This window comes from Diospyros lotus, chromosome 10 (genome assembly GCF_014633365.1).
Source record: "Diospyros lotus cultivar Yz01 chromosome 10, ASM1463336v1, whole genome shotgun sequence".
NCBI lineage: Eukaryota > Viridiplantae > Streptophyta > Magnoliopsida > Ericales > Ebenaceae > Diospyros > Diospyros lotus.
The window spans coordinates 33,321,962-33,335,847 of record NC_068347.1 but is presented as its reverse complement, the minus strand read 5'-3'; the positions used below and the strand labels follow the sequence as shown (position 1 = coordinate 33,335,847).

Genomic DNA, 13,886 nt, shown 5'->3' with positions numbered 1-13,886 from the left:
TGATAGCTTCTATCATGGTCTTGTGCAACCTCGCATTCTCAACTGCTTCCTCCACTATCTCCGGGTGGAGCATCTTGACCATAGGCCAAAGTTCCTCATTCAACCCACTCAAGAAGTTGGAGACAAACTATGCTTCCAAGAGGTGGGGGTTCAAAGTGACCATGATCAATCTCAACTCCTCAAACCGTGCTTGGTAAGCCTATACACCCCCTTCTTGTCGTAGTTTATTGAAATCCTCCACCACATCCTTTCTGTTTCTATCACCAAATCTCTCACACAATTTATCTGCAAATTCTCCCCAAGGGCATTCTCCTCTAGTATGTGACCACCCTTGGTACCAGGCATCCCTCGCATCATTAAGGTATGCGACTGCCAAGGCTACTCTACACCCCTCGAGGATATTGTACCAGTAAAACATCCTTTCACATCTCCTCACCCACCACCTCAGATTACTCCCATTGAATAGGGGAATCTCCAATTTAGGCATAGAGAACCCCGGCTGATTGACTGCAACCGATCCCTCTCGCCTCTGTTCCACATCAATACCCCCATCTTCTCTCGGAGGCAACCTCAATTTCCAAGGGCTCGGCATTTCCATTCCTTCCTCAATTACCAATTAGAATCAATTTTGTCCTTTCTTTAGGGAGAAAATCAAGTGATATACTTATGACGTGTAAACATTACCATGAAGCTCTGCAATTGAACTCAGATCTGAGCTCCCACCTCGTCTCGGATCCCATCCAATCTCCTCTCCAGACTTCCTAGAGAGGTGTCCATCTTTCGATCCATCGCCTCATGATTGCAATTGGATCTGATCTCCTGCAACTCCACCCGAGCTTGCAGATTGGTAACCATCAAATGGAATTATTGCACCCGCGACTCGAGATTCTTCATTCGAGTCCCTTCTGCCATCACTCCTACTGAATTCCTTAGGCCTAGGACTTGCTCTGATACCAACTTGTCATATCTTGGAAGGATCTGACTGGGAACTCTCAATAATTCATGAGAATTCTAAAGAATTAAGGGAGAGGTTGATAGAATTCGGAGAAAGAGAGAATTGAGAGGGAGAGAGATAGAATTGAGGGAGGAATCCAGAATGATTTCAATTCAAATTTCAGTATGTCTCTATACAAGTAAGCGGGTCCTTTATAAAAAGGATCCCGCGTCTTCAACTCCTACCCAAAAGGGAGTCTTATTTACAATTATACCCCTATTCTAGAAGTAACAACCCAACTCCTAACCGTTACACGTGAAGGTCATGCCACTTGCACGGCACATCCCTCCTTCTAAGGACTTATACCATGACAAAGCATGAGACCATAAAAATAGAAGAGAGACAATAGAGGCAAAATAAAGAGGAAACAGAGAATGCAGGTATGGACGGACCTTTGAAACAAGCAAAGCAGCAAGTTGTCGTTGGTCGAACTCCTCATCTTCATATAAGCTTTCTCTGCATGGGAAATTAAAACATTGAACTCCAAAGAACTAAACTGATACAAATCTTGATTTGAAACTTGATACTTTTGTTAACATAAGACATCATATCACAGTTGTGATAAAAATCCAACAGCGTGATACCCCAATATAAAACTTAATTAGTCAACTAGGCCAATAGATTGCAAGAACAAACCTAAATGGAAAAGCATACAAACTTGATGACAAGCTGGTGATAAGGAAAAAATCATTGTTTACCAATAAATATCATGTCAGGTCATGCATTTCAAGAAGTAAACAAAAAGGATCTTATGTTTTTGGATATGTAATCAGAAAAAAAAAAAAAAAAAATCCTACACATGAACTTCTTTAACAGCAAAAAACTGAAACTAAATATTGCATGTCCTAGAAAAGGTGTCACTTTTTTGTGTTAAATCTCTACTAAAAATACTTCAGAATCAAGTTTACATTCAATATCTTGTTACAACACTTAAAGATCAAGTTCAATATATCACATTTCCCTTGCAATCACAATTGTAAAATATCACACTATACTGTTCCAATATGTCTAACACACTAAAGACGCAAAATGGTGAACATAAATGTTGAATCATTTTCAGCTTATACCAAGGTTTGAACCATAGTTACACGGAACCTGGTACCTTCCAATTTGTGGTAAGTATTCAGGTACAAGGTACGCTACTTAGCTAGACATGCATTCGGGGGGGTAGGATTAGCTGGTATGTTAGTTTGATTCGTGGTTTGCTTTGAATAATGCATTGGTGCACTTATTAAAATTCAAAGGAAAAAATTTTATTATATTCATAAGATATTGCAATGAAAATAGATTCAACTTAACAAAACGCAAGTCTACAATAACATAAGACCATAAGAATATGTTGAGTTTGCCTAGAGTTTTGATGCGGTAGAAGATCAATAAATGTTGAAGTCTATCGGCTGGAAGTTTTAGATCAATTAGGGTTTTTAAATATAAGTGTAATTAGTTTGTAATTTTGGGGGCCTAATTGTAATTTTTCCATAGTAGTTAGTTACCTTGGGAATCTCGCCTTTTCTATTTATAGGAGGGCGAGGTAGGCAGTCGATTTATACATAGGAGAGAGCTTCTGATTTTGTTTATGTTCGAGTGAGGAGTTTCCGTCCTTTCTTGAGGAAGAGAGAGGCGGTTTGAGTCTTGTGTATTTCTTGGGAGAATGTGTGCTTGTACTTAGGGAGATAGATGAGTGTTTAGAAGCTTGGTCTACTGGTCATTATCATCCTAATAAAGGCTGTTTGGAGTGGGTGTTGACTGCTGGATGTAGGTTTGCCATAAGGCATTCCGAACCAGGATAAATCTTGGCTCTTTGGTTTGTTTTATCTTTCCTTATTTCTGTTTCATATCTGTTTTGCTTTGATTCTTTAATTCGTTTTTTGATTCTGCGAGTTTCTAAGAATTCGCAAGGGAATTCTCTTTGGTTGGCTTCGGTTAAACAGTCCTAAATATCAACACAATAGGACCAGAAACAGGAAAGAAAAAAAAAAAAAAACTGAATGCTAACATAACAAATTTAAAGCTAACAGTCATCTTGAAAGCTTAATGATAAGCTGAACTTCTTCCATCTCCAAACAATTTTGTTAAGTTTAGATACGCATGATCAGAAATGCAGTTTCCCGCCAGGGGGGGCACCATGTACCAATTTCTACCAGGCTAGGAAGAACATAACAGACTCATCTTTTTTGGTGCCATACTAGCATCGGACATGAATCAGACAGCTATCTATCAGGCATTCCATTTGTATAATCATTTTCACATCTGGACATGTCTTGGACACATGAGGAAAACAGACATGCCATGAGTTGTGCAACTATAGTTTGAACCACCATGTACCAATTTCTACCAGGCTAGGAAGAACATAACAGACTCATCTTTTTTGGTGCCATACTAGCATCGGACATGAATCAGACAGGTATCTATCAGGCATTCCATTTGTATAATCATTTTCACATCTGGACATGTCTTGGACACATGAGGAAAACAGACATGACCATGGACTTGACATGCCATACGACAGAGTGGAATTCTTAGTAGAATTTTTAGAGCTTAACTGGTGAAATACACAAGTTTTAGGTAAAAAGTAAAAAAACAAAAAATTGCACCTTAATTGCATCTCTGAGAAGAATAGTTTACCTTTTTCTAGTACCTTGAACAACGTTCAGTATTTAGAACATTAATAGAAAAGAAAGATCAAGGAGTTTTCAAGGTATGGGACATCTTGTCCACAAACATGGTAAAGTCTCCCCTCCAATAACAAAATTACAAATAAGATTGAATAAATAATAGTCAAAACTATAGTCATAAGCAAAATGCTTGCATGTTTCTCCATACAAATAGGTTCATAAAAATATCATATTCTAGCAGAAGAAATGAAATGTAGAAAATACCAATGATTAAATTTATATAAAAGGCATCAACTAGGAAAAGAATAGGTGATTTAATCACATTCATTTTAACTGTATCAGTACTTCATTTTTGGTTGTCATAGTTTTACTTGTATACAAATATCTGTTAGTTACTTGTATATAAATATCTGTTAGAGTTTGCCTAAGATTAGTCTTATAGCTCAGAAGAATATAAAGGACAAAAGAGAATAAGCCATTGAAGACTGGTGTCTAGGAGTAGTTAGGCATTTGTAACTGTAACTACCAAATAAGGTAACTATTGGTTAGTTAGGTATTTTCTCCTTGTAACTTCCACCTCTATGATCTATAAATAGAGGGTCGGGGTGAGTCTTTTATCGCTCTTGGTTTGTTTTTTTTTTCATTGTATCTTGTGATTGTGTACTGTGAGAGAGAAAAGCCTTAGTCTTTGTAATCTCGGTGAGGATAGCTCGGTCATAGAGCTGCGAGTGCAGTGCATTGTATCGTTCCTATTATTTCAAGATAGTGAAAGCCATAAGTCCTCTTATTAGTCTGGACATAGGATTCACCAGTTCAAAGGTGATCCGAACCAGGATAAATCCAATGTCCCTTGTGTGTTGTTGTTTTTCTGTTCTTATTCTTGTTCTATCTTTACCGTGAGTATTCATTGTCTTTCTTGAGGGTTGAGTGCATGTGTGAGACATGAGTTTGTTCAACAATATCATATTTTCTTTACTCTCTCAATTTTTTTTTCTTCCAACAATAAAGTTACATATAAAAATGTTCTATTCACTCATTCCTAACTGGTGTTGGACCAGCGAGTTGTTTAGAAGTTTTGTAGTCTGAAACACTGAAATTTTAGTTTTCCATTTTCTTTTTTATAGTGACTTCACAGGAAATGAATATGTTTCATCTATTTCAATATAAACAACACAAAATTTTTGTTCCTTGATTGAGAACAAGTATGGCTGGCTTGGGGGAGTGGACCATGGGCCACCAGATCCTAATTGGAGGTGGTGATTAATAGAATTTGGGAAAAAAATTATGTTTCTTTTCCTTTGAGGTGGGCAGTATAAGTGACATTCTGCCAAGGTAATTGGTTTGACAACATATTATTGTATCAGATTTTTCCATACCATCATCTGCACCAACTATAAGAAAGTTGACATTCGTTCTCCCTTCTTCTTGATGGTGTTGTGTGGTTCTTTCCTTCAAAGCATATGTCGGGATCATTCATGCCAACCCTAGGATTGGATAGGGAGAAGGCAAACAAGTTTGGTCTTCTAATTAGACACCGGAGGAAAAAAAGTTTTAGGCATATGTTGTGTTAGAATTTGTATTAGTCTAGCTGTTAAGTCTCGGTGAAGGGCTGTGTATTCAGTTGGGAAATGATTGTATATTTATATTTTATGCGTTTAGAATATAACGGAAATAACTAGCTTAAAGTTATTTCCGGATAGGCCTTGTATTCCCTAATATTTCATTTTAGTCCTTAAGTTGTAACCGCCTCTATATCTTATAAATAGAGGTAGATAGGTTCTCGAGATAGAGAAATCTCAACATTCATTCATTTGTTTTCTATCTTGCACGAGTTCTAGAGAATTGAGAGAGAGCAAAGCCTCGGTCCTTGTACTCTCAAGAGGTGAGTCTATTGATTCATAGCTAGGTGTGAGAGAGAGGGAGTGCTGTAATCTTGAATGCTTTCTAGTGGATTTTCTGAAAGCTTCGGCAGTCTGGATGTAGGGCATTTTCATGCTTGAACCAGGATAAGTTATTGGCTCTTTTATCTTCTGTTATTGCTTTGATATATGTTTTGTTTACATTTCTTTGTTTCTATTACTATCAAGTGAGGGTTGGGTGTGAGAGAGTGAACATTATTGTGAGGAAACCGATCCAAGATTCAAGTTTCAACATGTTGGAATCAATGGCCAGGATTTTCATTGTCCACTCATTCTATCGTGTCCTTGATGACAAACAAAAAGAGGACATCCCAAGGACCTTTTTGCTTAGGTTGCTTCATTCATATCCATCCTTCTATCAGATGAGGAAGAGGGGTCATGCAGTGGTAGATTGGTGCTCTTTGGTTAAAGGAATAAAGAACCTATAAAGTATGCCATAAAGTGCTCTTTGGATTGGTGCCTATTATGGTTCAGTGGTTTTGGATAGAAGGGCCACCTTAAGAAGCATGCCATAAAGTATGTTTGCAATGTTCACCAATTATATGGTTCACCTCCAAAATCTATCCTCTCCATCCTTGTACTTCAATATCAAAAAGATGCATAAATTTCTTAAATTGTCCGCAGTGAACATTTGACATGGCTTCCATCCTAGATGTTAAAATCCACTCTCCTCCCAAAAACACTATCAAGATTCAAACCCCCTTTTAGCAGCTTCCAATGCATCATTTTCTAATCCATAAACATCATGCCCCTCCTTATCTGCCATTTCTTTGAACATTCATCGTGCTATTGCTACCTTTAGCCATAGGTCTTGAAATGAACAAAATTTCTCTGGAAGATAAATGATTGAGCACACACCACATAAACAATATAAAGCAGGAAAGGGTTCAAAGTATTAACAGAACAGCATGGGTCCGTATGGTTTGCAAGAGCATTTAAAAGGGAAAGAAAACGGAAATAGAATTAGTAGCCGCTTGAAGTAATAGTGACAGCTGACTATCCTCTACGTTATGTACCCTTGCTACAGAGTTCCTTAGAATTGGGAATCGGAAACTTAAAATGGACCAAATAAAAGATTCAAGATTGAGAAACAATTCTAGAATGAAGTTCAGTTAGAATGGAGTGGGCATATAACCTATAACTTTATAGAAAAAAGAGTCAAGACTGAAATTCTAACTTCGCAAAATCAAGTAGTGGCAATGTACTCAAAAATTTATAATTTTCTAACTAGAATCGCAGGCTCTGCAGTAGGAAAGAAAGCATTACCTCATGCAAGGTACGAGAACAACATTAAAAGAAAATTCTAAAATTTGACATCAGGTACTGCGTTACTTGACCAGAAACTTCCACTCAATTCAGCTAGAACATGTCTCAATTCAAACAAACCTCTCCAAACATAATAACAGGGGCGAAAACCAAATTTTATGCATTTTTTTCCGTTTCCTCGGCTTTCTCACCAACCAAACAGAGGGTTTCATGCCACAGACAGATCAGAAACGATCAATACTCAAAGAAAACTCCACCTAAAAAAACTTGAAACAAATAGCGATTCACAAATCGAGAGAGGACCGGAAGGACTCACATGATGGGAACACTAGTGGAGATCTCCGGCCAGAAGTAGTCAACGTAAGCGTTGAGATTGGAGAGAGCGTGAAGCTTCAGCAAGGGGTGGCTCTCATTCAGCATCGCCAGCAGCCCTCCCGCCGAGCTCAGCGCCGTAGCTGCCGCCGCCGATGCCATAGTACCGCACCACCACCACAACTACTAGTGCAATTCCAAGAATTGAAAGGGGCTTTGATACCCGCAGATGTAGAGCTAGGTTTAGGTTTCGAAGCAGAAGAAACCCTAGGAAATCGGGACGACGAGATCGACTTATGAAGGAGAGAGAAGGCAAAGCTTGTAATGTATCTTGCGGATCCGGAAAAGCATCGGAGCAATTCGTAACTTTTGCATATTTGCTATTGTGCCATTCTATTTCTTCGCCATCTCGGAGGCACCCAAAAAGTTTGGCAAAACTCAAATAAGCCCAACATAATCATTTAATAATGGAAAAAAAATATTATTCGCAATGCTAATAATTTTTAAAAATAATTTTTTATATATAATGAATATAACCTATGATGCATGAAAACACCTCAGAGGCGTTATTTTGGCATTTTTGAAACATTTTCAATATCGAAATTCTGAGAAACACAAAACAAAATATTTTTACCTCATTTCTACAATTTTAAAAATATTTTAGGATTATTTTGTAATATTAAAAAAAATCAGAGAAATGTGCTCGATTTGAAAATGCATTTAGGTCAAAAGATTAAAGATAGACAAAATTTGATCTCTATAATGACTCAATTTTTTTTTAATTTTTTCTATAATTTGTTTAAATGCATTATAAAATATATGTTTATTCTTATTTTGAATAATTATTTTTTATAAATTTTTATATTAAAAATTATATTTACAAACAAGTTCTTATATATTTTTTATTTAAGCATTTTTTGACAATTTTATTTTTTACTTTTTAAAAAAATATCATTTCTTTATTTTAGTTGTGTATCAGGAGATAATGTTAGATTTATTAATTCTTGAAATATTAAATACCAAAAATGCGATCCATGCAAAAAAAAGTAAAAATTTTTGAATGAAAATTAATTCAGTCGCATTTAATGGTTATAATTTATTTTTTAATTTTTTCTATAATAGTTAAACAAAATAAGTTTTGGTATAATAATATAATTATTTGATAAATTAGTTACTATTTAGAGGCCACATGTTTTAAATCTTATTAACATAATTAATTTTTATTTTTAAAGAATAACTTTTATTTTAACATGAGAAACTCGAGGGATATCTCGATCACAATCAACCTTCAACCCAAATCTATCTTGTTCTCTCTAAAACTCATGTTTTATTTATTACACAATTTTAGGTGGATGAATAGATTTATCGCGAGCCAAACCACAGACATCTCAAATAAATATAGTTGATTGTTGTTATATGTATTTCTTGTGTCATCCCATATGGGCCTGACTCGGTCCGATGGACCGGCCAAATCACCCAAAGTCGAGAAGGCCCAGGTGACCTCGCCAAGAAAAGTCCAACCACCATCGAAATCTGAAGCTCGTAAAGCGAGCTTTCGAGAAGCTCCCAACGATCGACTAATGAGCTCCCGACAGTATTCTTCAGTTCGCTGAACCACCCAGGTCGCTAGCCTAAAACCCCCAACTCGCATAAGTGGCAAAGCTGCTTATGAGTTAGAGGTACGATCCAATTACTTTACCTGCAACGGCCCATGTTCCTCGTAATAGGGATCCCACTCTCGATTTTATGCAAACGATAAGGGCAATTTGTCCCCCATTATGCAGTCTTTATATTTTTATATATTATCTAAATTGTAAAGACCCCTCAGTACAAATAGAGGGTCAGGGGAACAAAAGGAAGGGAGAGAATAATCAGATACCACCATTCTGAAAGAATAATTAAAGAGCGGTCGTGGAGTAGGTATTGTTCTGACCGAACCACATAAAAATTCTGGTGTCGGTTCACGTCCGAGATCTTTATTTTCCTCTTCTTGACACCTTGGACTTACTCACCACGACCCAAAAACGAATCAGGGTCCGCTGAAATTGAACGTTGACAATTGTAAATTCCTACACTGAGACAAAATCGAATCCATGAACTCGCTATATCTCAAACTCTTGAATGTTTGTAGTGGGCCATTTAGAAAAATACTTTATTGTCATTATTTTATAAGGTTAAAATGCAGTATCTACTTACATAATAATATAGATAATATAATAATATTGTGCAATACTTAGAAAAATAAAAACTCATATCTTATGTAATTAGTTGGTGGTACCAAATTAATAAACTTATGTGTTATTGATGTTATTGTAAGTATTTTCTCATTGAAATAGTTTAAAATGAGAGTTAAGAAAGTTTTTTTAATATTTTTTATTTTGAAATTAAAAAATATATATATTATTTTTGTATGGTAATAATTTTTAAAATAGTAGAAATATATTTTATTGTCAAAATAAAGTTCCTTAATTTTATTTTTTCTTTTGCAAGTGTCCAACTTAGATGGCCTATAAGATATTTATAGTAAAAATATTAGGAAAAATGAGTTTTCACAAGAAAAATAGTTGTAAAATAATATGCAAAGAGCATGATGATTTAGTCCGCTTAATCTTGAGTTCATGCTCATATAAAATAGGTGAGACGGGATACTTAGTGTTATCTCCAAAATTTGTAAGCTCAACAATTATGTGTCCATAGGAATTCCTTAACTAAAAAAAAATAACAATAAAGCTCCTCAATACATGTCAGATTATTCAGGACTAAGATTCAAGATTTGAATCATTAACTTTATCTCTTAGATATGAATTGAGTAGGTGGACACATATCGTTGCTTTATTGCCTAGATATAAGGATACTTGACAAGTCATGATTCGTTATTCTACAAGGTTGGTTTAATAGTTTCACCCCTTTAGATAACTCTGATCATATATATCACTCATGTTATTCCCAAGGCAACATGACACAATGCCTAAGAAAACAACAAAGACAATAATGCCTCTAAATACTGCCAAAACCAATCACAAGTTTTCAAGTTCAAGAACAGCTTCCAAGATACCCATCAACTCATTCAGTACCTTTCATGCCCCTGCCAAGCCTTTTCTTAAACATTTTGTTGTCTCTTTTGCTTTCTGATTCCACAATACAACATAGAACATTTCAACATCAACATCCACAACCATATATATATATATATATATATATGTATGTATGTAATAAGTCATGATTAACAACTTCATATGTATAAAGCCCAGAATCAGAATCATAATCATAATCCTCCATCTTTCTCTCCACAGTTGAGCAACTGCAAGTTCCATCTTTCGCTTAGATGGTTTTTAACTTAATCTTTCTAATTTTGGTGAAGCAGCATAAACTATAGAAGTTCTAGCTTCCAATCTGCAGTGAGTGAGAAGAAGAAGAGAGAAGCAATGGGGCCTGAAGATAGGAAGGTGCTCAGTTTTGCAGAAGTCTCCCTGTTCAGTGACATGAAGGACTTTTGGGTAATCATCAATGGCAAGGTATATATAATTAATCATCTTCTTCAGTTCTCAATTTTCTTTTCCTGTTTTTCCATTTCTCTGTTTAGCCTGTGAGTAATCTAGGACACTCTTGGGTACACTCTGTTCTTGGAAAAAGAAGAAGCTACAATAAGCTATTTATATAATTCTCGATCGGGATGATCTCCTCTGTTGGAAGGAGTTTCTCTTTTCTTCCATTCTTTTTGTTAATTTTTCATTCTTATCTCTGTTTCGAGGTGCATTATTTTCAGGCTCTATTTTCTTTCTGTTGTTCTGTGGTAGGAGCCAAAGGGAGACCACGCCTTGCAGCATGATCCAGGTTCCAGAGAGCATGAGAACCTCTGGTTCCGCTAACAGAATCATGCGCCCAACTGAGGCTCAGAAGAGGATCCGCAGTGCCATACGAGTCAATGCTGCTGTTGTTTTTCCTTGTCTGTCTGTCGACTGATGAACACTAGGCCGTCGACCACAAGCTCAAGAACAGGAATAGAAACAAGAAGAAATAGAAACAAATCAAAGAACCAATGCCCACAAACATACACACAATGAACACCAGAGATTACGTGTTCGGATTCAAAGTGAATCCTACTCACGACAGGGTTACCCCTGGTCAATCCACTATAGGAACAAGAACACAAGCTTTACAGAATTACATACAAGAAACTACCCCAAGAACTTTTACAGTAAATCACAACCCTTTCCCGTGCGTACAAGCACTCACACAACCTCTCAATCTTTCCCTCAGTTACAGCGGTATACACTTAAGAGGGACAACGGATATTTAGTAGCTTCTTCTTGTGTTCTCTTCGCACGCTCTGTAGCTGTATATATAGAGTCTTCAATGAATTCAAGGAGAAGATAAAACCGTTATGATAGATAACAAGATAGGGTATGGCCCTTAGATCTGCAGACTCTAACGGCCTAACGGCCATCCCTATGATTAATGGTCCGCGGGTATATCCTATCTGTCGCCGATTCTACCCGATTGTCGACAGTCAACATATCATCTGTCGACAGTCTCAATACAATTTTGAGACACACTCTAACAGCTGCAGTTATAGACGAGGCCATGGATGAATACTTCGGTCATTCAGAGGAGCAGCGGAAGCAGTTCAAGGAGAAGTACATTCATTTCATCATATTCTCTCTTGATGATCCCATTGTAATCGTTGAATGGAGAATTCTCTGGCTTGTGTTAACCCCAATTCTCCTGCAGGTACAACTTTGATCCCGTGAAAGAGGAGCCCCTCCCCGGCCGCTATGACTGGGTGAAGCTGAAGCCATAGGCGGGTAGTTCTCCCGTCAAGACTGCAAATAAACAGCTAAATATATCATTACTTAGCAAAGGCGGAAACAGTTGCAGCAGTAGTTCTTCTAGTTTTCCATTGCCCATTATTATTGCCTTCTTGACCTGTAAAGGAATTAGGGGTGGAGGGAAGTGTAGAGCAGCCCAATGATCTGCCAACATAACAAAACAGATAGCAGCAGGGTATTTTGTCCGACAGATAATCTGAAATGGGAAAGGAAATAGTTTTCTTGTTTTACAGTTGAATGAATATAGGTCAGTCTAGGCTGTTGATACAGAAAGTTTGTTGGGTTTTTCTAGTCTCTCTAGCTTTATTATGTCCTCCCCTTCGCTGTCTATACCTGTACTGATGAAACTCCTTGCAGCTAGTTAGCAGAGTCTCTGCAGTAAACATGGCCTTTGTTGTTGTTTGTTATATTTTATGTGAAACATCAAATGTGGCCCATAGGATTGGGGGGGCCATTTGGCAACCATGGGCTGCCCTTTGGGCGCCCACTGGAGGGCCAATGTGCAACCACCTTTGGGCCAGCCCAAGCCCTTGGTTTTTTGGCCTTTTGTCGTGTTGTTTGTAGTCGTTCCTTTTGCACGATCTTATCCAGGCCGTCTGTGCTGCTTTATTGTATGCAATCCCAGCCATTCAATCGCCTTATTTACCACGCCTCGAGATTGATGATTCGGAGAAGGGAAAAGACGGAAGAAAAGAGGAGGTGCCGAGGAGGTTGTCATTTTTGGGTTTCTTCATTCTCTCTCTCTCTCTCTGTAAATGCTGTACAGTTCGTTTTCCCTTTCGTGTTCTCTGGTTTTTCTTGTTTTGATCGAATGTAAACTCTTAATCTGTTAGTGATTCTGAGCGTTTTTGAATTAGAAAACCAAGGTTGTTTTTGGGTTTCGATTTCATTGTAATCGGATTGAATATATTAGTGGAGTGAACTCTTCTCACCGAAGCTCAAGTGAACGTAGCCCCTGTTTTGGGGTGAACCACTATAAATCTTCTGCCTCTTGTTTCGTTTATGTCTTTATTTCATCAGAGTTGATTTTGATAGTGTGTGTGGAGATTTGCTATCTCTGTTTGTTGGTAACAGGGAGTGTGTATGTGGAGATTTGCTATCTCTGTTTGTTCGTAACATTGTTGTTATCATCATCATCATCTTTTATTGTCTCTGCATATTGATTTGTTTTCGTGTGAGACAATGAGCCTTTCATTCAATTGCTAGTGATCTTACTGTTTGTTCTCAGCTGCTTGTGAAAATGGTTCGTTCATGTTCCTGGTAGCGGAGGTGGGGTTGCTTTAATGGTGGGACATGTCTTAGAGGAGTCTTGTCTACCCTATTATCATTGTCTGGCTTTAAACTCTTTTTTTTTTTTTAACTTCTGCAACTTACCCTTGAATGAGACAACTGAAGCCTTGTCAGGGTTGCCAATTCTAGAAGGGGGAAAACAAAACTGGTTTTAAGGATTGAATGAAATCATCATCTTTTATCCCATAAAGCTGATCCAAAGAGTCAGGAAACATGGCAGATTGCCCATTATGTACTTGGCACATCTATAAATATTGTTTAATCTAACGAGTTTTACATTGGTTATCGACTAATTAATCCAACTTACCTGGTTAGGCTTGTTCTTAAAAGATGCAATCAGTTATACACAGAATTCATGAGGAATCTTTGTGGTTTCAATGACATATTTCCACATGCAAACAAAGGGCCAAACTATTTCTCCATGGCTCATTTGATTCACTTATTACCAATCACACGGCTCTTGCCTGAATAGGTTCCCTTCTCATTGGGTTTGGCTTTTAACTGTCTTCCATTGCTTCATATAACCAAATGATAATGAAAGCCCTGAATTTATCTTTTATGTGAAGATTACATCTATGATCGGCAAGCTAGAATTCACCTATTGGACTCACACAATAAAATAAAAGTTCAATATTAAAATTAGCCCCAAATATTATGTAGT

The 13,886-nt window shown here is 37.1% G+C and overlaps 1 protein-coding gene across 1 annotated transcript in view; it reads right to left on the bottom strand.

Annotated features, from left to right (window-relative positions):
- Window positions 1–7,427, bottom strand: part of LOC127811421 (26S proteasome non-ATPase regulatory subunit 1 homolog A-like) — a 30,180-nt gene extending 22,753 nt beyond the window's left edge. Inside the window, exons 1-2 of the mRNA XM_052351280.1 lie at window positions 7,111–7,427; window positions 1,387–1,450 (exon numbers count right to left, since the gene is read on the bottom strand). Coding sequence (XP_052207240.1) covers window positions 1,387–1,450; window positions 7,111–7,268 — 222 coding nt within the window. The 5' untranslated portion in view covers window positions 7,269–7,427. The remainder of the gene's footprint in view (window positions 1–1,386; window positions 1,451–7,110) is intronic.
- Window positions 7,428–13,886: the final 6,459 nt, after the last annotated feature.